This window comes from Triturus cristatus, chromosome 7 (genome assembly GCF_964204655.1).
Source record: "Triturus cristatus chromosome 7, aTriCri1.1, whole genome shotgun sequence".
In the NCBI taxonomy this organism is placed as follows: Eukaryota; Metazoa; Chordata; class Amphibia; order Caudata; family Salamandridae; genus Triturus; species Triturus cristatus.
This window is the reverse complement of record NC_140590.1, coordinates 275,677,106-275,702,746: the sequence shown is the minus strand read 5'-3', so window position 1 is coordinate 275,702,746 and position 25,641 is coordinate 275,677,106. Positions and strand designations below refer to the sequence as shown.

General features: G+C 47.2%; 1 protein-coding gene across 2 annotated transcripts in view; it reads left to right on the top strand.

The window, feature by feature from the left end:
* Positions 1-25,641, top strand: part of LOC146809403 (bifunctional polynucleotide phosphatase/kinase-like) — an 85,006-nt gene that overhangs the window by 22,826 nt on the left and 36,539 nt on the right. For both annotated transcript variants that reach the window (XM_085616244.1, XM_085616245.1), the window contains exons 3-9: positions 2,810-2,856; positions 4,111-4,647; positions 6,839-6,918; positions 7,450-7,507; positions 7,621-7,728; positions 15,428-15,499; positions 18,031-18,079. In XM_085616244.1, coding sequence (XP_085472370.1) covers positions 2,810-2,856; positions 4,111-4,647; positions 6,839-6,918; positions 7,450-7,507; positions 7,621-7,728; positions 15,428-15,499; positions 18,031-18,079 — 951 coding nt within the window. The remainder of the gene's footprint in view (positions 1-2,809; positions 2,857-4,110; positions 4,648-6,838; positions 6,919-7,449; positions 7,508-7,620; positions 7,729-15,427; positions 15,500-18,030; positions 18,080-25,641) is intronic.

Here is a 25,641-nt window from a genome sequence, read left to right as displayed (position 1 = left end):
GCGGTACTCCGTGGAGGTCACAAACTCGTGATTTCTGTTTGCGTGAATTACTCGTGTTGGACTTAGAACTTTAGAACAGTATTTACATCATAATCATTTTAATATAGATACTATACAACGTAGAAAAATTCGGAGATTGGGAATATGGCTTTCCTTTCAGGTTAAGGACTTGTGATTCTCTTGTGTCCCCCACACTCGTGCCCTAAATGAGTGTTGGAGAAGTTGCTTGTTGAATTATCTCATTTATGACTTATTCGTGCACAATTTAGTATTTGGACAAGCCTTTTTGGGTCATATTACTTGTTGAATATTGAATACAGGAATCTGAAGATAATAGCAAGATTTATGACTTTATTTGATTGACTTATCGCGTACAAACAAATAAGAATCGTTTATATCAGCCCTGAAGAAGTCATGTGTGCATTAGATGGCACGACGAAACACGTGTTGGCTGTGAACTGAAGATCTAGCTGTGTCTAGAAAAGTTACCTACTTTCATTTGAGAATTGGAAAGACAGAATAAAAATTGGGACATTGGCTTGAAAACTACTGGACTTACTTGATACTTCATGGACTCCTGATTTTACTTATGTGTGCTCGGGGTGGATTTTGAATGTTATAATATATCCAGAATATCTCCCAAATACGATAAAAATGTCCATCGCTCTATTCAGGGAAGGAACGGGGGAGGTCACATACAACAATATGTCATCGGCACATAAAGAAATACGGTCTTCCCAGTCCTCAGCTCACTTGCTTATGATGGGGTCTTTCCGTATCCGCATCGCCAGTGGCTCCAGCATGAGGGCAAAAAGCAGCGGGGAGAGATGGCAACCTTGCCTGGTGCCCCTCCCTAGCAGAAATATTGGGGACTTACGATTGTTAACTACTATTTGGGCCAGTGTAGCCTTATATAAAGCTGAATCCATTTCAATAAGCCCGGGACAAATCCCAATTTCTTTAAAACTGAAACATATAGGACCATTCAATTGTGTCAAACGCCATGGCTGCATCAAGGGATACTACCACTGCGTCTTGCAAAGTAGGGATTTTTGATAAGCAGTAGGAATGATAGATGTGAAACAGGGATTAGAAGCAGGGGTGATGGATGAGAAGTGGAAATGATGGATGAGAAGTAGGGATGAGGAAGCAGGATGTCCTAAAATTTGCTCCATGTTTTTTAATTTTCTGCAGTTTGCCATTCAGATTGCTAGGGATAGCAGTAAAGATGCTTTTGGAGGCGAGATTTTACCCCTGGGGTGGGATACTGACATCTTTTTAGATAATTAGAACAGCACCCACATTGGGAAATACATTAATCAGCTGTAATTAAACAACTGTCTTTAACATTTTGTTTGCGCTCCGATCCACTTTTTCATGGTTGAGCACAAGAATTGCATAGTCGGTTTCCAGTTGCATAATTAAATAGCCAACTTCGACAGCTGTTCAGTTATGGCTGGTGATATTTTCTTTCGGCTACTGATTAGTGTATCTCCCTATTATGTGTTCATCATAAATGCAGACAACGGATATTGTGGAAGTGGTCACTGCCGATGTTAAAATCTTTAGACTCAAGTAGTAGTTCCCTTGAACACTATGCATCACAGTCCCATATATATTCTCTTTGTGATTTATTAAAAGAAGAGATTCTTAAAGTTAAGAGAGTTTAAGTTTTTGATTGTAACAAGGGGTGCCACTCGAGTGCTTCTTGAGAGTGACAGTGGAACCCAAGTTGTAGTAAGTGGGTGACGTCTTTACTATATTCTGGACCATTATTCTTTCTAAATTACACCCACCATACGCAAATATAAACAAACTGTCTATACAGGCTCTTCTAAAGCTAGCGGAGAACATAAAAGTACATTGGCCGTCCTGTGTTCTAACAATCTGGTGTATAAAAACTGTAAAACTGATAGCAGTCGTATCTTGTGCAGTTTATCATTTTAACTGCCATATTTTAATCACCAGTAAATAGTAAATGTTCTTATGAACATTTATGTTCATAAGGACTTATGTTCTTGCGGCTTTTTGGTTATATTCTCGGAACTTTCCATATCCAATCACAATATCCATGGATGGATCTTTTTGAAATTGATTGATTCACTGGAAATAACCATTATATGATGATTTGAATGTTCTTCACATGTTTTACTGTCTCTTGTGTATTGTATTTTTTAATTGCGAAAATTTATTATCACATCATTGTGTTTATTTTTATATGTTTCAAGAAGTAATTCTTTTTAATAAAATCATATTTTTATAAACTCTTATAGTTGTTTATGAATGTGCTTGTAATTGTTCCTTGGGGCCCATACTTGGGGGTATGCGAGATCTTTGAACAAGTGTATGTTTTTAAAAAAGATTTGAGTGTAAATGAATGATATCTGGTAAATCCTATTAGCTCCAAGAGAGTTTCTCTTTATTTTGTACAGTAGAACGTGAACTGTAGTTTGTTCACTGTGGTGTATTACATTACGTTGCTATCTCAGTCTGATTGAAGTTTGTGGGGTGTTGGATTACACGTTGACGTGAGCTGCTTTTGGATGGCCTTCATTGGTGTGCCCCACTACCATCACCTCCTGCTTGCTGAACTTTGATGTGGTGGCACAGTGATATGGATGAATTGCATTTGGGGCAATAACTAAGCTGTGAGTGAGGGTGTTGTCTCCTGCTGGTATCATGAGATGTGGGTGAATGAATGGTGTGGTCTGCTGTGAAAAGTGATTTTTCGTTTCTTTACCAGCTTTGTCTAGTTAAACGGTGTTGTCTGCTGTACTAATGTGCTGTTGTCCTATTTCTGTCATTGTAGTGGAGCTTTTGGCCGACTGGCAGCATCAGACGGTCCGCATCACGCAGGTGAGGCTGAGACTTTGTCCCATTTCCCCTCTGCCTTAGTTTCTTTGCTGTGATCTCTTCCCACTAAACCCCAGTACTCTGTAGTCTGCTTTCCATTTTGCATGCCTGCAGGCAAGAACACTCCCTTTTGACCACGAGCTGACAGCTACTTCTCTGCCCCTTTTCTGGCTGACTGTAGGCTGGGCCTCCTCTCACCTTTAGATGATTGTAGGCTGAGACCTCTAACCTTTGCCCACATTCTCACCGGGACCCCCTCCCAACATTGGCCAACATGTAGGCTTCCCCCAATTTCATTGAGCCATAGGTAAGTTGTAAATCTCTGGCTTTCTCCAAGGTCACCCCTGGACCAACCACCCCCTCTATCTACCCAGCTGTAGGTTGAGTCCCTTACCCCTTGGTTTCCTATAGTCTGAAGCCTTCACAATCGCCACTTATAGGTGGTGGCCCTCACACTTTGGTCGCCTTCAGAATGAGGTCCTCACCTTTTAGCTACCTGTAGCCTGAGGCCCTCACCCTTTGGCCTACTACAGCCTGAGATATCACCTCACCACTTGGCCACCTGTAGTCTGCAGTCCTCTGCCAATTAATGCCTTTAGAATGATTCCCTTATCCTTTGCCCACATATGGGTTGAGACCCTCGCCTTTTGGCTGCCAGTAGGCTGAGGCCTTCGCACTTTGGCTACTGCTAGAGTGAGGGCCTCGCCCTTTGGCCACCGGTCGATTGAAAATTACACCCTTTGCCTACCTGTAGGCTGAGGCACTCGCTCTTTGGCTGACTGTTGGCCAAGGCACTCACCCTTTGACTGTCTGTAGACCGAGACCCTCACCCTCTGGTTGCCTGTAGGCCGAGGCCCTCACTCTTTGGTCATGTGTAGTCCAAGGCTCTCACCCTTTAGCCGGCTGTAGCCTGAGGCCCTCGCCCTTTGGCCACTTATAGGCAGCTTTTAACTAAGAACAAAAACCTCCAGAGCGCGCCGTCTGATATTCCATGCTGGTAAACTGTTGCTGTCTTCCCTCTATGAAAGCCTATGTGGCTTTGCCATACTGTTGTGCGTAATATTTTGTGGGATGGCCAGTTGGCACTGACTTACCTGCGCTGGTGCTTAGTGGTAAATGTGGTGCTGCCAGGGTGGGCGGTTGAGTGGTTGTTTTGCACCATTTCTTCTAATAATTTTGTGGGAGGGGAGTTGTAAGGTCCCTCAAATGGAGTAATTCATCCAATAAATATCATATACACTTTTTGCGTCTTTGCAGCTTGGGGATAAACCAACTTCAGTAGAGGAGTTGGAGCTGAAGAAGGGGGAGAGCACTACGATAAAGGAAGGGGAGACCTTATGCTTGGTGAACGGCCTCTATCCCCATACTATTCGCTTCACTGGCTCCAAGCCCAGCCGACCCCCCTCAGCTTCTGAGACCAAGGCTGATGTCTCAGCCCGGCCCAGAGACACAGTACCAAAGAGAACCGTCAAGGACTTCCTCTGTGCACATCGCCCTGAAATCTCGAAGAAGAGCTCCAGCAACAGGGCGGCACAGGCAGAGCCCAGCAGCAAAAGGCCCAAGGGGGAGAGCCCCATGGAACATGGGTCAGGCTCAGACTCTGAAGAGGAGGCCAATCGCAAGCTGAACCACCTCCAAGAGACCGCAGCCCATGCCCATCAGGCAAACAGCACAGCCGTTCCGCGGGCTGGTTCTACAGAGGTCCACAGAGGAGATACCTGCCCCAGAGACTCCTGGGAGGAACATGGCAAGCTGCTAGTCTTCAACAAGAAAGGGGTGCAGGCCAGCTCCAAGGTACGAGATGTTTCCCAGCGCACTCATGTACACACACATACATCTATGACACACAAACCTTGCATAAGGTGCTCTGTGGAGAACTGACACCTACACCTATTGCAGTCAGTCTTCCACACTTCTCTTCCTGTATGAAATATTGTGCAGCACAAAATGTAGACCTGTCGCAGACAGTAGTTTCGCCCTTCGTTTGAGATATTGTTCTGTGCACTGATACACCTATTGTAGAATAACCTATGTTTCTTTAGTTATATAAGATTTGTAGAGCTCAGCACTCACTATACATAGAACCCACTTGTGCATGCCATTACATAGTGCCTCAACATTGTCATCATGTCTATCACTGTGAGCCGTATGGCTCACTTCCTGAGAAGACAGCTGGGCATGGAGTTGTCACCCATTGGCTTTGTCATGCATAGGGGTTTCCTCAAATGTTCAATATTCTTTTCTTTCTTGTTTACTTCTGTTCTTGTCTGAGATGGTCTGCACTTTTTCAAACCATCCTTCTTACATCAGTTCCACCCTGCACCGGTCCGCTGTTAAAGTAGGTCTACTTTGCTCACCTAAATAAACTTTTCATTTTTATTAAATTTCAGTTTACAAAATGATATAAAATCCCACATAAATATGCAACAATTCTTAAAATTAAATTGACCCTTGTGGTTAGACATTCTGTTTCTCATACAACACCCTCCAAGCTCTTGTTTGACCTCCCTGATGCATAGGGCCCCCACCCGTGCAACTCGCTGCCCTCCCCCACTGAAAAGACTCTTAACAGATAGACAAATGCAATTAGTGTGGTTTAACCAAGGGCGTAGCCTTTTATTCACATAGTCACATTGCATCAGTGAGGAATGATAATTCTAGTTGAGCATACATTATTATTATAAGTCAACAAGCCAAAGATCAGCCAAAGACATTGTTATGAAAATGCAGATCGTAAGTTCAGCAAACCAGCTCAAAGGGTAATGGGTAGTTGTCTCTACCCATTACAGTTCAACACTTTGGAATGCAAAAGTGCCAGCAGGCCCCTTTTCCATATCCATTGGCCACGCCCTCAACCACGGGCATTCGGGGCATAACTTAGTGGCAACTTTCCCTCCATCCCTCCGAGGGATGGGCAATACCAGCAGCTCCACAGACATCAGGGCACCGCATAGCGCTCCGTCCCTGTCACCAGGTAAAAAAACAAAAAAACTTTCAACTTCAGGCAACCCCGGGGTAGGACAAGAAGGTTCAGGGCCACCAGCAGGCCAGTCCCCCCTCCTGCCTGCCCAGTGCCCGCACCAAACAACACCCCTCCAATGTGTACGTTCAGTAAATCAGTCCAAATTTTGGGTACCCCCCTTATTCTACTGCAAGAAATTCAATCAATTCCTCCTTCCTCCAGGAGTTGTTTGCTGGGGCATGTTGGGGGGTGCGCGGTGGAGGGAAAAGAGGCCGACCCCTGACCTTGGGATACCTTATATCGTGCAGCACTGAGGCGCCTCCAGATGATGTCATAAGTGCCGCCCCTCTCCATGGTGAAACCGCTGAAGGACTCCCCGCCTTGGCTCGCTCCTGCCCGTGGAGCGACTAAGAGGCACCCCACTTCAGTTTGCAGGTGGCACCTGATCATTGTGGACAGGCTCCGTATTTGCTTCCGTTCTGTGGTCCTTTAGCCCCAATTGCACACAAGCATGTAGGTGTGCTTCTCCACATGGAGTGTATTCAGTGCCATTTCCAGACAAAGGCTACTGTTGAACTCAGGCCTTCATAGGAGGGGATGTTGCTGAGAACCCACAGTGCACCACTGTTGCTTTCAAGATGGCGACAAGCAAAGACTGCTTCCACTGCTGAAACTGAGCTGTGGGGAGATCACTTAGAGTACTGGGACACACTTTGGTGGATATACTACCTCTCGATCTCAAAAAAGTAAAAAATGAAAACTTTCAGGAGAGCACCAAAGAGCCATTTATTTTGTTAGCTCTATCTGTGGGTCCAGGAGGAATGCTCAGCCTGCAGCATCACAAAGCCTTCTCTGGTGTCAGTGCACTTTATAAGCTCCTTCAATACTCAGTATTTTAGAAATGTGACAGGCCAATCTAATTGTAGATGTTATTTTGGGGGGCTCTCTCTTGCTGGCAATATTTGATCCGTGGTCATCAGAGGGTTTCTTGAGACCCTGATCAGAACCTTGCCTATCTTCCAGATCGCCGGCTTTGACATCGACGGTACGATCATCACCACGAAGTCTGGAAAGGTCTTTTCTGTTGGTCCCGATGACTGGAGGTGAGTTGGTTCCTCGCAGGCACGGGTTCACTTTGTGTCACTTGGAATAATCCATTAGAAAAGCAGAGTGGGCTGGAGGTGCTGTTGCCAGAGCTTTCAGTATTAGAATAGCTGAGGGTGCTTGAAGTCCATATTGAGGTACATTGGTGGAGCTGTGTATGTGTTTCAATGCTTGGAGAATAGAGCCTTCTGCAGGTCAGGATGGAGTTCTCTGTATGGAACAGCATAGACACCACAGGTTCACCTTGTGAATTCTGCATGGGACACAATGTTGGAAGAGCAGCCACTGCTGCAGATCAGGATTGATGTACAGTAGGTGATTTGTGTCCCACCACCCTGTGCTGGCAGTGCCTAGGGTGCTGTAGGCTTGGATTGAGACACACGGGCAGAGCTATGTTTGGGCCTTAGTACTGGAACAGCAGGGAGTGCTGCATTTACACATTTAGAACTTTCCATTGTTAGGGTAGCGTATTGGTCCTGGAAATAAACCTTCATGGTGTTTTACACTAATATGTCTGTCTTTGTCTACAGAATTTTATACCCAGAGATTCCCCAAAAATTAAAGCAGCTTTTAAGTGAAGGCTACAAGGTAATTTCTATCCTCTAATGCAATTTCTAGCCTCTAATGCCTCCCTCCTCCTGCACCTCACTCTTTTTAGCCCTTTAAGTTGATTTTATCCTTTTTTCTGTTGCTCTTTGCAGATTGTCTTTATCACCAACCAGCTGGGGATCAGTCGTGGCAAACTGAAGCCGGAAGTGTTCAAAGCCAAGGCGGAAGCCATAATCGAACAGCTGGCACTACCTGTGCAGGTGAACATTGGTGGGGCGTGGATTATCTGTGGAGGTGGGCCAGATGAGGCTGAAATAAAGAGGGGTGTACTCGTGTAGTTGGAAGTATGAGGCACTGGGGTACCTGTACAGGTGAACATTGGCGGGCGTGAATTATCTGTGGAGGTGGGAGTATGAGACACCGGGGTAGCTGTACAGGTGAACATTGGCGGGCGTGGATTATCTGTGGAGGTGTGAGTAGGAGGCACCGGGGTAGCTGTACAGGTGAACATTGGCAGGCGTGGATTATCTGTGGAGGTGGGAGTATGAGACACCGGGGTAGCTGTACAGGTGAACATTGGCGGGCGTGGATTATCTGTGGAGGTGGGAGTAGGAGGCACCGGGGTACCTGTGCAGGTGAACATTGGTGGGGCGGGGATTATCTGTGGAGGTGGGCCAGATGAGGCTGAAATAAAGAGGGGTGTACTTGTGGAGGTCGGAGTATGAGGCATTGGGGTACCTGCACAGGCGAACATTGGTGGAGGGTGGATTGCCTCTTGAGGTGGGCCAGATGAGGCTGAAATAAACAGGGGTGTACTTGTGCAGGTCGGAGTATGAGGCATTGGGGTACCTGCACAGGCGAACATTGGTGGGGGTGGATTGCCTCTTGAGGTGGGCCAGATGAGGCTGAAATAAAGAGGGGTGTACTCGTGTAGTTGGAAGTATGAGGCACCAGGGTACCTGTACAGGTGAACATTGGCGGGGCGTGGATTGTCTGTGGAGGTGGGAGTATGAGACACCGGGGTACCTGTACAGGTGAACATTGGCGGGGCGTGGATTATCTCTGGAGGTGAGCCGGATGACGCTAAAAGAAAGAGGGGTGTAAATGTGCAGGTGGGAGTATGAGGCACTGGGGTACCTGTGCAGGTGAACATTGGCGTCAGGTGAGACTGGAGGAAAGAAGGCCCTATCTGTTCAGAGGGACTACGGTACCTATTAAGGTGATCAGAGATGAGGGGATTGTAGTGTCCTGAGAGATAGGGCACTAGGGCACTAGGACCTCGGAGGAGGGCAGAGGGCAGGACAGGTCACCGGACACCAGTTCCGGTCAGGGAAGCGAGGGGGCAGAACACAGGAAGCAGGGGACGAGGCAGGACGTGCAGCATGCTGGCTGTAGATGATATGCAATAAAGAAGTAACAACTCACGTGGTGTGGTGGTGATCTTTGTAGCTGAAGCGACGCGACAACTGGCGACGAGGCGGGATCGAAATCCACGCGTCGCGGTGACTGTCGGAGCCCACCCGGTCGCGGAAGTAAAGTCGGAGCCAGGAGCCCACCCTGGTCCGAAGTGCCCAGCAGAAAAAAAAACATCGTTGCGGGAGCCCACCCCGGCGCTGCTAACGCAAGTAAGAGCAGCAAGAAACTGAAATTGACGAGGAAGCCGAGAAAAGATTGAAATCCCTCCCGCGCGTGAGTTTCAACGAACTCTCGCGAGAGGAGGCGGCCGTTTTAAAGTCAGGCGAATTGGGCCAATAAGCGTCCAAGATAGACGGCGGCCATTTTAAAGGGTTAGGCAAAGTCCCGGACAGCGCGAAATCGTGCGAGAGTGCGGCGGCCATCTTGGAGTCAGGCAAATTGGGCCAATAGCAGCACAGGAAGGCCGGGAGGCCATTTTAAGGTCAGGCAAAAAGGAAAAGAGACTAGAAAAGGTCCAAATTAAAGGAGAAACAAAAGAAAAAGGTGCCAAAGAAAGAAAATAGCACTAGAGGAACAAGGAAAAAGAGGAAAGGAAAGAAATAAACAAAATAAAATATAATAAAGGAAGGATATGGGTGACGAAGAGGCAAGAAGCACACAAGCTGTGTTCCGCAGGCCACTGCCATTTAATATATCGGAACCGCAAGCAGGCATCAGATGGGAGCGATGGCTATGACAGTTTGAACGCTACATGCGCGCAACGGACGTCGTAGAGACCAAACAACTAGATTTGCTGGTCAACCTTGCGGGAGACGAGATAGAAGACTTAATGATGACACTCCGAGTGAAAAAACGGCGGATTACAAGACGCGAAAGCGTGTCTCACGGAGAAATTCGACCCCCAATGCAACATCGATTTTGAAAGGTACACGTTCCACACAGCATGCCAACAACTAGAAGAGAGCATGGATGACTTCGCGACAAGATTGCGGAAGTTCGTGACATACTGCGAATTCGATAAATTTGACAATGAAGAAGCAATACGATCGCGTCTCATCGTAGGATGTCTGTCAGTAGTGTTCAGAGCACGCATTCTAAAAGAGCCAACAACACTTGAGAAAATACTGACGATGGCCCGCACAGAAGCACGGGCCACGGAACATGCCAAACAAATACAAATAGGCAAAGAAAAAGGAACAGCGATGGCACATCGGATGATGGAAAATTTCAAAAGGAAGGACAACAGGGAGCAACAACATCCCAGGAAACAAGCGGTCACATGCTACAGACTTTGATTTCCCACACGTTGGCACCTGCCCAGCAATGGGCCAGAAATGCAGAAAATGCAACAGGAACAACCATTTCGCAAGCACCTGCATGGGCCGGCAATTCAGGAACGAGAGGGGACGAACAGCCAGACCAAGGACGACAGGCACAAGACATGCCCGACACATGGAGACAGCAGAGAGAGGCTCGTCCGAAGAGTCGGATGAACAGACGACGGCCGGGAGGGAAGCACGGCTATACCTCATGTCCGACACACCAAAAGAAGTAAGACAGCAGGAACACATCCAGCTGGTGGAGAAACAGCAAATAAAAAAGACGGCCACAGTAGACATTGACGTCGGGCGCCACAGAACAAAATTTGTGTTAGACTGTGGCGCAACATGCAACATAATGTGCATCTCAGAATACATGAAGATGAGAATAAAGCCAACATTATTGCCATCAAAAGTAGATGTGTTCACGTGGGGATCAAAGACACCCGTCGAAAACATGGGCAAGTTCACTGAAACTCTGACATATCAGGATATGACATGTCAAGAAGAGATACACGTGCTGAAAGGGGACATCCCAGCACCGTGCCTGCTAAGCAACGTCACAGCACGAGTCATGGGGCTGCTGGCTATGACATATCACATGACAGAAAAAGAGAACATACTGCAAGAATATCAAGAAATACAGCAGGGACTGGGAAAACTTAAAGACAAACCGATTACCCTACACATAAACGAAGCTGTAAGACCAGTGGCACAGCATCACAGGAGAGTGCCGATTCATTTACAACCACAGGTGGAAGAAGAAATAAACAACCTGCTGCAGCAAGACATAATTGAGCCTGCAGACGGGCCAACACCATGGGTATCACCAATTGTAGACGTCCCGAAGAAGAACACATCCAAAATACGGATCTGTGTAGACATGAGAATACCGAACACTGTAATATCGAGGGAACGTCATCCAGGACCCCATCTGAACGACATGATCAGCAGACTGACAGGGGTGTGCCGATTCTCAAAGCTAGATCTGTGCAAAGGGTATCACCAACTAGAGCTGGACCCACAGTATAGGTACATAACGACATTCTCCACACACCTAGGACTATTCAGATACAAAAGGCTCAGTTTTGGTATCTCGTCAGCAGCCGAAATATTTCAGGAGACAATAAGACAGGTGAGACGACCGGTGCATAACAGTTTCAACCACAGTGACGACATCCTAGTGTTTGGGAAATCGGACGAAGAACACGATAGCGGCCTAAGGCAAGTGTGCAAACAACTAAAGCAGGCCGGACTAACACTGAATGGAGAAAAGTGCGAGCTAGGGAGAACAGAACTGGTATTCTTCGGGCATATATTCTCGAAAAAAGGGATGAGGCCTGATCCCAGCAAAGTGGAGACGCTGAAGAACACAAAGCCACCGTGAGATGTGGCAGAAATAAGATCATTCCTAGGCCTGGCAAGCTACTGTGCCAAATACACACAAGACTTTGCCACGGTGAGCACGCCGCTGAGAGAACTAATGAAACAAGGCCAGAAATTTGTCTCGTCTCAACAATGCAATGAATCGTTCGAAGAGATCAGGAAGGCCGTGATGACTGTGGAGCACCTCGCATACTTCGACCCTCTGCTATGCACCGAGCTGACGGTTGATACCAGCCCAGTGGGGCTAGGAGCGATATTAGCACAACACTTGCCAGGAAAGGAGTCACCAAGGAAGATTGTCTCATATGCCAGCAAAAGCTTGACAGACATTGAGAAAGCGTACTCCCAGCCGGAGAAAGAAAGCTTGGCGGTGGTATGGGCATGCGAGCATTACCACATGTTTGTGTACGGGAAGCCGTTCACCATCATCACAGACCACCAAGCACTAGTAACAATTTACGGCAACCCAGCGACAAAGATGCCGCCCCGCATCGAGCGCTGGGGCATCAGACTAATGGATTACGATTTCAAAATTGTCCACAAACCTGGGAAAGAACATAATCCAGCAGACTACATGTCACGGCATCCACTACCGCATGCTGAAAACAAGGCCTCAATGGTAGAAGAATACTTAAACTTCGTGTTAAAGCAAAGCACGCCTGCACCAGTAACTTTAACAGAAATAGAGAGAGAAACGGAAAAAGATGACACTCTCCGAGCGGCCAGAGAAACGATGAGACAGCAAAGGTGGAGACATGTAAACAACAACTGCACATGGAAGGGAGGAGTAAACAAGGAGGAGATGCTGGCTCTACAGAAAATAAGCGGAGAACTCTCGGAGACAAATAGTGGAATTGTAATGCGGGGCACCAGGATTGTCATTCCGAGCTCACTACGCCGACAAGTGGTCAGCATTGCACACGAGTCACACAGGGGCATTGTGGCGACAAAGAAGCTGTTGAGAGAAAAAGTGTGGTTCCCTGGGTTAGACCGTCTAGTCGAAGATACGATTGCGGCCTGTCACCTCTGTCAAACGACAGGTCCGCCTGCAAGACAAGAACCATTACACATGTTGGAACTGCCAAGGGCTGTATGGACAACAATGGCTGCCGATTTCTATGGACCTCTAGACGCGGGAACTTACCTACTGGTCATCATAAATGAATACTCAAGATTCCCCATTGTGAGATCAGTCTCCTCAACGTCAGCAGCCGCAACGTTACCTGTTCTGGACGACATATTCGCAGCATGGGGCTCGCCAGAGACATTGAAAACAGATAATGGTCCTCCGTTCTCAGGAGAGGAATTTCGAAGGTTCATGGCCTACCTCGGAATAGAGCACAGAAAGATAACACCACTATGGCTGCAAGCAAATGGCATGGTCGAAAGGTTCATGGGAAATATCAAGAAGGCAGTTCAGAGGGCGAAGCTGTCACAGATTTCCCTAGGCCAAGCACTATGCCAAATACTGAGAGACTACAGAAACACGCCTCATGGGTCTACAGGGAAATGCCCAGCGGAGCTAGTACTAGGGAGGACAAGCAGAATGAGGCTGCCGCAGGTAGAAGGACTGACCGTGCCAGGGCACGAGAGCATGGCAGCAAAAGATGAGGCGGCCAAGAGGAAAATGAAAGAATATGCTGACGGAAGAAGACATGCCACCAAATCACACCTCAATGAAGGAGATACTGTAATAGTATGACAGAGACAACAACGGAAGTCGGACAGTCCATTCGCCCAAGACCCGTTGACGATAACACAAGTGAAAGGAACAATGATAACAGCAGAATCAGACAGCAGACGAATAACAAGGAACAGCTCACATTTCAAAGGCCTAAAAGAAGAAAAGGACGAAGAGCAAGTGACAGGCATCGAAGAGACAACAAAAAGGGAGTGCAACGGAGCAGGTGCGGCAGAAGCCACCAGGCCAAAGGAAGGCCAAGGACTTGTGACGAGGCCGAGGAGAGACATTGTGAGACCAAAGAGACTAATAGAAGAAATGTGAGATGCCGCTCTAGGCAGCATCTCAGTCACGAGGCACATCCATCGACACCTTCACATCTTGCAACAGACTCTACCAAAGAAACTGTCCCATTTCTGATTACTAACTAATGCTACTGTCGTAACGTCTTTGTGACAAAGGGGGGAGATGTAGTGTCCTGAGAGATGGGGCACTAGGGCACTAGGACCTCGGAGGAGGGCAGAGGGCAGGACAGGTCACCGGACACCAGTTCCGGTCAGGGAAGCGAGGGGGCAGAACACAGGAAGCAGGGGACGAGGCAGGACTTGCAGCATGCTGGCAGTAGATGATATGCAATAGAGAAGTAACAACTCACGTGGTGTGGTGGTGATCTTTGTAGCTGAAGCTGAACCAGTGGATGTAAGCGGGGTGAGTTTTCAAGTGATATCGGGTATATTCTTAGGTGAGCAATGAGGTGGGCGCAGTGACCTGTGTAAATGAACCAGGACAGCAGGGGAGTAGAAAGGATGATGTGAATGTTGACCTGAGAACTGAGAGCAAATGCAGGCGTAGTGGTGGGACTTGCGTAGGATAGAAAGCTTCCATCCACTACCCTAGACTCTTCAGTGTGAGAAGTGACTGAACACACTTAAGAGGTTGGCCACTTTGGCAACTGTGTTGTACCTCGTTTTGTTTTCCTTTTGTTTATAACATTCTGCATAGAAGTGTGTCGAAATGACAATATTTTAAGTGCAGTTTCACACCTGCTGCCTTTGCCCTCCCTTTTCCATATCATTATTTCATTTTTTATTTTCCTTTTCACTGAGATGGTTCGAGAGCTGCTTTGTTTTTATGTATTCTCGAGGCTTCTTCCTATGAAGCTCATTCTCTAGAAAGCTTCCACTTTGTCTCCTGCCTTTCTCTCCTCTTTCTTCACCACCCCCCAGTTTCCCAAGAAACTAAACTAGCAGCATATGTCTGTACCCTAGACATTCACATGCATTAACCTAGCCCGCTGATCGAACGACCATCCCTCAACATGTTTCGTTGTGACATTGAACAGTGATTATTACAGTACATCAGACTCGGTTTTATTTCTGCTAGAGAGGTTTGTTTGCAGTTATATCTGATGCATGCAGACCAGGTCTCCTGCTTCATACAAGTATGCCCAGGCCCTGGGCAAGGCTAGTTAGCACTCACACAAATCACACTCTTTATGCAAACTTTACCACTAACATTGCTCTCATCATTGAGCACTCTTCGGACTCACACAGAGACCTATTCATAAACTATATTTTGTAGTATGTAAGTTGTACTACTGAAGTATTGTGCTATTCACAAACCGACAGTCCTGTCTTGTGTCTTTCCCACTCACACATAGGTGTGCATTTCTGTACTTAATGTGTGAGGGAGAAGGGGGAGTGGCTGGAAAAAGGAGGGGTTTAGAGAATCACACGCTAATACAAACCACCACCCTCACAAAGTATGCTATGCCTATTAATCTATACTTCTAAAATTACTACTGCCATATAGGTGTCAGAACAGGTTTAAATGTACAGTCCAGCCTTTGAGTAAGTTAATGCCTTGTGCCAATTTATGCAAACCCAGACATTCACAAATGCTCTTAATGTGCATTAGCCTATTGGCTTTTCTATTTCTTGTACTACTGATGCATGTTGGTGTGGCCTTGGCCTGCAAGGCTGGTGTAGGATTGGGAAAAGGCGGCATTGTGGCATGTGTCTTTGTCTGATTTGGTGTGTGTGTGTCTTGGCTGCTGCTGTCCTGCCCTTAGGTCAGCACAGCCCTGTTACCAATGGCTGACTGTGCTCTGTCAAACCATCACTCGGCAGTGATTTCTCACTCCTTCTCTGCCTGCAGGTGCTGGTGGCCACTGGAATGGGAATCTACCGGAAGCCGGCGCTGGGCATGTGGCATCACTTGTGCGACAAGGTTTGTAGATTGCTTTCAGGACATCAGCTTGTATTGATATCAGGCACAGAGCCCTGCATCCCCAGAACAAAAGTAACCAGCCTTCCTCTTCCCTTCATGTTCTGCATGTAACCTTCTGCACTGGTGTGGCCATTATTTCAGGGAAATGCTAACTATGCCTCTCAGGGCTCGGTGCTCACGCATGTACCTCAGCAGCACACACTGCCACATAAAGAAAGCCTGAAATAAACATCATTGAATCAGCCAGGCTGACCATTTAGTAACAAATGAATCTTTTTTTCACAGTTTGAACTCTTCTGCATTCGTATATAATATGATATAAGTATTTGCTAAAGACCCATGTTGCGCACAACCGTACTTCATTTTAAACAAACCAAGGTAAAGCAAATAGGTCTGGCCTTTATAAAGCGAGGGCCGAGCTTTTGGCTTCGCCAAGGCTTGTCTTTAAAATATTCTTTAAAATAAGTTTAAAAAAAACAAAAATCAAAGAACTCGAGGAAAAGCAAACAAATATCTTCAGGCAAATATCCTAAGGTATTTCAAAACTGTACATTGAATTCAGTGTTTTCAATCTTTATAAATGGCACAGTTTTTCTGTTCAAATACTTTTGACTCATCAAACTCTAATCAGAATTTGAAAAGAAAAACGAAATGTCAGAATGTGAAGGCATAGCTTGCCAAGACCTAATTTATGTTCTACAGGATTCAGCCATTGGCCCTCCCTCGGTTGCAGCCCAGGAAACATATTCATGGGCCTCCAGGAGAAGTCTTGTGCTAAGTACACCTTCTTCACCAGACACCAGCTGAGGGAGTGCAGCAGATGGCACTTCACCAGTACCATGGAATCCTTGTGTGCTACCTTGTGCTTACATACAGCATGTGGGAGATAAAACAAACACAACCCTTAAAGTCTGCTCTTCATCCACCCATTGCTGTGCTTTCTCAGAGAAGCTGGCAGAGTTGGGGAGCAAAAAAGGATGGGGAGGTGTGGGTAGTTTTATGGAAGGAAGTAGTACATGAGTGCAAGAACTAGGCAGCACGTGGACTCTTGGAGTGCTGAATAAAAATGAAAATTAGATCCTAAATGTGGGCAGCAGAATGATAAAAGACAGCCAATCAAAACGCTTGTAAAGAGGCTGCGCACCATGGGAGTGACAAACAAAAGAAGAGGACGGCAAGCCATCAAATATCAAGTATGCAAATGAGATGCACAATAAAGCCAACCAGTGGTAAGCAATGGGCAGGTTTAAGCCTAAAGTGAGTTTACCTTAAGCCTTTGTAACCACATAGCTTGCGCCGTCTGGCAGATGAGACCTAAAAACAATACTGAAGCAATCCGATTTGAAGGATTCATTAGATTGCCATCGGTATCCATTGATTACCGCTAACGTTTCGTTTTTGTGCCTTGTTGGAGTTGCAAAATGTCAGTGGAATGGGTTTGACGCTTGCCCAGATAACTGTTTTGTCTGCACTTGACAAGTGTATGCTTATTTCCCCGTGCACTTAGAAATATTGGTATGCTTACGACCAGTGAGGTCACTGGTGGACACAAAAGATCTCCCTACTGTCTACAACAACTCAATACCAGCGGCGGCTCATCCGCAATGGCGGAGGAGCTTCGCCCCACTGGTTCAGATCCAGCAGCTGAAAAATAAAACAATATCTTACTGTATTTTCATTTTTTAGCTGCTGGCTCTTTGCTTTCTCAAACCCAGCTATAATAGACAGTGGGTTGGAGAAACAGCACAGACTTCCTGTGCCTGAGCGAGCTTCTTGTCAGCCCGCTCAGGCCAATCCCGGCGCTGCTCTCATTATGGAGAGCAGCACGGATATTGGATGGGGAGTCTGTGATGCGGCCCCAGGAACTGCTGGGCACAGCAGAGCAGAGATGCAGCAAGAGGCGAGGTATCATGAGGTAAGTTTTAAGTTTCGATTTATTAATCGGCTGCGCTCCCCCTCCCCCCCCCCTTGTGCTCTCTCGTGCTACCTCGGACCCCCCCCCCCCCCATCTTAAATGATATCGGGAGCCACTGCTCAATACCTTCTGTCACCATTACACACCAGCTTTGGCACGTGCGTCAGAGCCCGGCGTTTTTACATCGCAATGGCATTCGAGATCATCTTTGTTGCTGCACAGCCTTTTTACTGAACAACAAGAGATGAACTACTAGAAGTGGAAACTACCCTCAGCCAGGGACTCTCTAGTGGACATGCTAAGGGTGTATAGCTTATGTTTCGACCTAAAGTCTCATGAGTAGTTACTTGATGCTCCATAAGCCAGACCTAACCAGTTTTGTAGTTTGTTAGTGAACGGAGGAATCCTCTTTTTCCCATTTCTCCAAATGTTGACATCCACTGCCACACCATATCTCCCCGATCCTGATCCTTCTCAAACTCTGCCTCTTTTAACACTGCCAACCATGGCATACTCTGAACACACGCTGTGTGATTGGTGTTCGATAAGCCCTTGGATGTCTGTGGATAGAAGGCAGTATGCAAGTTTTTTAAAATTGTTTTTCTCTTTTTCACAGGCCAATGCAGGAATTAAAGTGGACGTGGAGGGAAGTGTGTACGTTGGAGGTAAGCAAACCCTGTTGGTTGAGAGCGCCCTAGTGGATGAATGGACACGGTCTAGCATGCGTTAGCCGCTCTCTCATCTGCCTTCCACTTACCCCCAGACCTCAACCGCACAAACCCCTTATTAGAATCTCAACCAAATACTCGCATCTTCTAATGCCCATGTAAGTAATTACCACACTCCATTGCTTCTCCATCTAAGCATGTTAATATTTTTAATATTATATTTTCATTTATTTTTGGCATATTTGGGTGCTGTTGTGAGTGCAGACACACCAGTTGTAAAGACTGTGGTGTATTTGTCTGATACCATCAGTTTCTTCTGGATGCTCCTGTAGGGTGGTGGGACCGAGAGTGCACCTCACCGTGCAGACGCATGAGCATCCCATAGGGCAATACGTATAATGTGGCCACACCATTCGTCTCTAAGCGGGCAGGGACAGACTCCGGCGGGAGGAATGAGGGCAAGAGCAGATAAGCTAAAGGTTAGTTGCGTATTGTTGCTTTCTGCTCCTCTTTCTTGCCCATGTGAACCCCGATGATGAAGAACATGGTTGGTTCAGATTACTGACTTTGTGTTGCTCCGGAGATATGATCGCTACTATCCTTTTAGAAGATCTTTCCTCTCGTGTTTTTAATATATCTTTATTGAATTACTTTGGTTGTGTCTGAAAAACAGACTCCAAGAAACATGAAATCTCAGGCTCACCCCACCCCATTGAACCCATTGACACACACTTGGTACAGTGACAATCAGTACAGTCCCCCACCCCTCAATCTGCCTCTTGTCCAAACCACTGGACTGCAATCTCTGTCTCCCCCTCGGGTTCAACAAGTGTATTCAGCAAGTTTTTCTACAGCTGCAAGTCGTTCTCGTTTTTTAAGAGTACGCCAGCACCCATAAAGAAACAAGTTCCTATTTTGTCTGTACTATCTATATTACACAAAAGTATTTTGAAAAAGCTAGTTGTTGTCAACCAGACCAGTGGACAGTGACGTTTGCTGGTTGTCTGTTCTGGGCTAATACTGCTTTGTTTGACTATATCTGCGGAGTGCCCACACAGACGCTGCGTTCCCTCTTAATTCCCTTTTTTTGATCCTTCTCCATCTAAGCTCTCAGGATCTCGAGCAAATTCCCACTAACCTAAGAACTGCTCCTACACTCTTGCAACTCAGAAAGAAAGTGAAGACTCCTCTCTTCAGAGATCACTAGCACTCTGTACTTTAGGACCTCCTGTGTAACCTGCCTCTTGTAGGTGTTCAAGACTCATACTTTCGGGCTAACGGACTCTGTTAAGCTCTTCGTTGCTCCCTCGTTGGGTTTGCACATTGCTGGCATAATGCAGCACTTGCTGTCTATTCCGTGTCACTTTTTTCTGGCTTGCTCTCTGTTGCATTTACTTTGTAGTTCCTCCTCAGCTTATGGCACTCACTTTTTGGTTTATGGTCTCTGGAGTTTGTCCAAGCCAGGCTTCCTCTTGGGTATTGTAGGAAAGGGCCTCTTTTGGACATTGTTAGCCCCCAGTTCCTGCCTGGAAAATGATGTAGGTTCGAAAGGAAGTGCACAGGGTCCCCGCCAACCAGGTCTTTTGTGCCAGTTCTCCTTACCTAAACTGTACCTTTTGTTTCCACAATTGGTACCCCTTTACCTCACATATAAGTCCCTCGCAAACTGTACCCCTGATACCAAGGACCTTGTGGTTAAAGAGGGCCCCTAAGGGCTGCAGCAATTAATTGTGCCACTCTAAGGGTCTCCGTCACCAAGCACATGCACACTGTCACTGCAGCATGCGTGTCTTGGTGCAGACAAACCTGAAGAGTCAACATGGCACACATCTCTGTGTGCCAAGCCCATAGACACTGCATGAGATATAGATAAAACACCCCTCTAGCAGGCCTTAGCCCCAAGGCACAGGTGCAGTGTATCTCCTGTGAGGGCATATCTGCATGAGCAGATATGCCACTGCCTTATCCTTGTCAATTCTTGGATATTATAAGTGACCAGGGAAGCCATAGTAAGTACATGGTCTGGACACACGTTATGATGGCTGCATATGAATGTTTTGTACCAAACATCTCAGCATAATAAACCTGCACTGATTCCAGTGTCAGATTTATTAAACAATGCACACAGAGGACCCCTTAGAGGGCTCCCTGAAACCTACCAAACATTAATGAGCCAGCCTTCTACCACGAGTGTTCTGACCTCATGGGAAGAGTGCATGCGCACTCTGAGGCCGAGAACAATCTCTTTCCTTGGTGGAGGTCTTCATCCCTTCCCCATGTCAGGAAGAGCCATCCGTGGCAGGGAGCTTAAAAGGTCTTGCTTCCTTTGAAATGTGACCCCAGCCTCTCCTCTTAGAGGGGGCAGGCCCCCCTTCCTGTCCTCACCCCCTTTTTTTGCAGGAGGACATGCGGGAAAACATATAAAGAATAGGAGGTGTACCCCCCTCTACCAACTCAACCCCTTAGGTGCTGGAGGCGAGGTGAAGTACACTTTTCCGTGCCCACCATCTTGCAGATGGTGGGACTCCTCTAATCAGGATCAGGGATGTGCTCAGCCCCGACATGGGATGAGCATTTAGAGGGCATAGTCACCCTTAAGGTAGGTAGCCCATTGGCTACTGCCTGGCACTCCCTTTAAATGCCCCTAAATGCAGTATTTAGCTGGCTCAGATGAGGAACTTGCTCACAAACGACTAGCCAGGAGGGCAGCTTTAGAAGCCCGACTCCTAGCTATAGAAAGAAAGAGAAAAGAGATTGGCCTACGACCCATCTCTGGTGGCAGCACATTCATAAATAGGGAGAGAGTAGATTCTTTTGACCCTAAAATCCCCAAAGGGATTGTCCTGAAACTCTTTGAGGGTGATGATATCACCTTGTGTTTCATTGCTTATGAGAGGGCCTGTCTTGGCAGACAGGTCCACAGAAGCTGTGGAGTGCTATCCTGTGGGAAATCTTCTCAGGAAAGTGCAGAGATAGACTCCTGCCACTCAATGAGAACAAGGCTGACTCCTGTGACCTCATGAAGGGTGCCCTAATTAAGGGCTTTATATTCCCCACTGAGGCGTAAAGGATCAGATTCAGGGAGGCTTGAAAAACCTAGAGCCAGACCTGGATGGATTTTGTAGACTACTCAGTGAAGTCACTAGGAGGTTGGTTAGAAGGTAATATTGTGCATGACTTTGAATGGGCTTTATAATTTGAAAATGAAGTAGCATCTTTTAAGTAATTGTTACCAAGAAAGGCTACATTAATTCCTGGTAGACCTAGGTCCACTTTCTCCTCAAGAGTTGGGTAAGAAGGCTGACCACTGATGACCAAGACTACCACTGGTGGAGGGAGACCACAAGAAAGAGGCCAAAAAGCCTGAGTAGACTCTAGTAGGGAATGTGGACATAGCCACCTTAGCTGTCTGGCCCACTAACATGCAAAACATACAGACAGCATCCTGTTATTAATGGGGTTATGATGAAAGCCTTGATAGACATTGGTGCCAGAATTAGCATGAAACACATGTGGAAGGTGTGTGGAGTGACCCACAGGTTCACTATCCCCTACCACCCACCGTGTACTGGCCTTGTTGAAAGATTTAACAAGACCATGAAAGGCATGATTGGTGGACTCCTGAAAAACACAAAAGGAGATGTATGTCTTCCAAGCCTGCTTCTTGCCTACAGGCAAGTGGCCCAGAAGGGAGTGGGGTCCTCCCCATTTGACATTGTATTTGGTCATCCTGTCTGGGGACCACTGTGCCTTGTGAAGGAGAGATGGAAGAAACCTCTTGTTGAGCCGAAGCAAGATATAGTGGACTATGTGCTTGGCCTCCGCTCCAGGATCGCAGAATATATGGAGAAAGCAAGTAAAAAGCTTGAGGCCAGATTAGCGCTCTATAAGCAACGGTATGACCAAAAGGCTGCTATGGTTGAGTTCCAGCTAGGGCAGAAGGTGTGGGTTTTGGAGCCAGTGGCTCCTAGGGCTCTCCAAGACAAGTGGAGTGGACCCTACCCTATCCTAGAAAGAAAAGGAGATGTCACCTATCTGGTGGACCTTGGCTCTGAAAGGAACCCCAAGAGAGTCATCCACGTCAACCCTTAACCCCTACTATGACAGGGCAGATATGACCATGCTCATGGTTACAAATGAGCACCAGGAAGCAGAGAGGGAACCTCTCCCCGGCCTCCTGTCCTACAAAGATGGGTCAGTGAAAGAAGTGGTCTTATCAGACACCCTCACTTCCCACCAGCAGACTGATTTCAGGCAAGTCCTAAATCAGTTTGCTGAGCGCTTCTATTTGGCCCCTGTGCAGGCTACCTGGTGTAACCATGATTTGGACACAGGTGAAAGCCTACCTGTCAAGAATAAAATGTACAGGCAGTCTGATCATGTGAAAGAGAGCATCAAAGCTGAAGTAAGCATGATGCTGGAATCTGTAGTCATAGAGCCATCTGAGAGCCCCTGTGCCAGCCAAGTTGTCTTAGTACCCAAACCTCATACCCAGGGTGGGAGGAAAACACATTAGGTAATGGGTGAACTATAGGGGTCTCAATGCTGTCACCAAACCAGCGCACACCCAATTCCAGGGACAGATGAACTTATTGACAGGTTGGGAGCTGCCAAGAATCTGAGTACCTTTGATCTCACATCAGGGTACTGGCAGATAGGTCTGAACCCCAGGAGCAAAATAAACATCTGCATTTTTAACCCCAGATAGGCATTATCAGTTCACTGTGATGCCCTTTGGTTTGAAAAATACGCCTGCCACTTCTCAAAGGTTGGTGAACAAAGTCCTTGCTGGATTGGAATCCTTTCGTGCTGTAGATCTAGATGATATTGCTCTCTTTACCTCCACATTGCAGGTCACCTGATTCTCCTTGGGAAAATGCTAGAGACTAGAGGGTCTGAGAAGTGCGGGCTTCACTACCAAGACAAGCAAGTGCAGATAGGACAGGGAAAGGTATACTTGGGTCACCTTGTTAGTGGAGGCCAAGTTCTACCTTTACAGCCCACGATCCAGACCATTCTAGACTGGGTGGCTCCAACTATCCAGACTCAAGTCTTGGCCTTCCTTGGCTTGACTAGGTACTATTGGAGGTTTGTGAGAGATTATAGCACCATTGTGGCACCCCTCAGAGAACTGACCTCCAAAAGAATGCCCAAAAAGGTGATCTGGACAGAGAGCTGTCAAAAAGCTTTTGAAACTAGAAAGGAAGCAACATGCTCTGCACCTGTTCTGAGAGCTCCAGATAATGCCAAGCAATTCATTCTGCAGACTGACGCCTCTCAACATGGGATAGGAGCGGTCCTATCCCAAATAAATGACCACGGTGAAGACCAGCCAGTGACATTCATTAGTAGAAGGCTACTCCTCACGAAACAGCATTGGAGTGCCATTGAGAGGGCGGCCTTTCCTGAGGTTTGGTCCCTGAAGAAGTTGAGGCCACACATGTGTGGCTTTCACTTCCTTGTTCAAACTCACCACAGGCTTCTTAGATGGCTAATGCAAATGAAAGTTGAAAATCCCAAACTGCTACGGTAGTCCATATCCCTACAGGGAATAGACTTTGAAGAGGAACACAGACCTGGAACTGCCCATGCCAATGCAGATGGACTTTCCAGCTTTTTCCACTTAGATGATGAAGACTCTCTGGGGGAAGATGAGTCTTATCCTCTTTTGTTTGGGGGGGGGGAGGGGTGGGGTCATGTAGGAATCTCCTTCCCTAAACTGTACCTTTTATTTCCACAATTGGCACCCCTTTAGCTCACATATAAGTCCCACGTATAAGGTATACCTGGTCTCACATACCTTGCGGTTAAAGAGGGTCTTATAGGGCTGCAGCACAAATTGTGCTACCATAAGGGACCCCTCACCAAGCACATGCACACTGCCACTGCAGCCTGCGTGACTTGATGCAGACAAAACTGAAGAGTCGACATGGCACACATCCCTGTGTGCCATGCCCATAGACACTGAATGAGATATAGGTAAGACACCCCTCTAACAGGCCTTAGCCCTAAGGCAGGGTGCACTAGATCTCCTGTGAGGGCATATCTGCATGAGCAGATATTCCCCTGCAATATACTTGTCAATTCCTGGATAGTGTAAGTGACCAGGGAAGCCATAGTAAGTACATGGGCTGGACACTCGTCATTACGAGTTTCCCAGCTCCTTGGTGGCTTCACTGAAATATGGGTTGGTACCAAACATCTCAGCATAATAAACCTGCACTGATTCCAGTGTCAGGTTTATCAAAAAGTGCACACACAGGACCCCGTAGAGAGTTCGGTTCTCTGAAACCCACCAATCCTTAGTGTGGTCACAGTCTGGCCTGTGCCAGCCTGCTACCACCAGACAGTGTTCTGACCTCATGGGGAAAGTGCCTGCGCACTCTGAGACCGAGAACAATGCCTTTCCTGGGTGGAGGTGTTCATGCCTTGCCCTGGTCAGTAAGAGCCATCCGTTGCTGGGAGCTTCAAAGGCCTTGCCGCCTTTTTAATGCAACCCCAGCCTCTTCTATTAAAAGAAGCGGGCCCCCTTCCTGTCCTCACCTCCTATTTGTCGGAAGGACAGGTGGGTAAACATAGAAGGAATTGGAGGATTGCCCCCTCAGGTGCTGTAAGCGAGGTGAAGTACACTTTTCAGTGCCCACCACTTTGAAGATGGTGGGACTCCTCTAATCAGGGATATGCCCATCCCCTACATTGGGTGAGCATTTAGAGGGCGTAGTTGCCCTTAAGGTAAGTAGTCAATTGGCTACTACACAGCACTCCCTTTAAATGCCCCATAAAGGTAGTATTTAAGTGACCCCCCTGAACTTCAGTTCTTAATGACCTAGGAAGAGCCAGGCACCACAGAGTCGCACCAGCAGAGAAGGCTGCAGAGACCAACTAACTTGGCCCCAGCCCTAATTTCCTGTCTTCAGCCCTCGTCGATCCTGCACCAAAAGGTGACTCATCCTGCAGCCCGGCGCCCTCCAAAAACCTGGGAGGACTGAACTGACTTCAACAAAGATCAAGACTACTGAGAAAAGTGGACCTGTTCACCAAGCGACCATCTTCAAATTAAAGACCCTGTGACGTAAAGAACCGCAAAGCCTGCCCCTGGTTCCACCTCTGCACCCGAAGCCTCCAGCCCGAGTCCAAGTGGCCCAATGGTTCCATCAAGATTCCCCAGCATTCCAGAGCCTGAGTCCACTGTGATCTGACCTCTTCTGGACTCTTCAACATCAACTGCAGCCTGGGCAGCGAGACCCTCCCCCGCCGCGACCTGCTCCGGTAAGCTGTTTCAACGCCTGAAGACTGACCCCCCAAAGCCGCTGCTTCTCACCTGTAATCAGCCTCTGAACGATTGCCCTAATCCCCATTGATTTGTATTGGGCACCCGACCTTGAACTTGCACCATGCAACCGGGTGCCCCTGTGCTGCTGGTGGTGCACTGTTGCCGCTGAACCAAACCTTTCCCAATACTTACCTCAACTTCCGAAGGCTGGTCTTGTAAGTCAATGTTATCTCTATGTATGCTGAATGTTTTCTTCCTCCCATAGGTTAACATTGCAAAGTCTGAA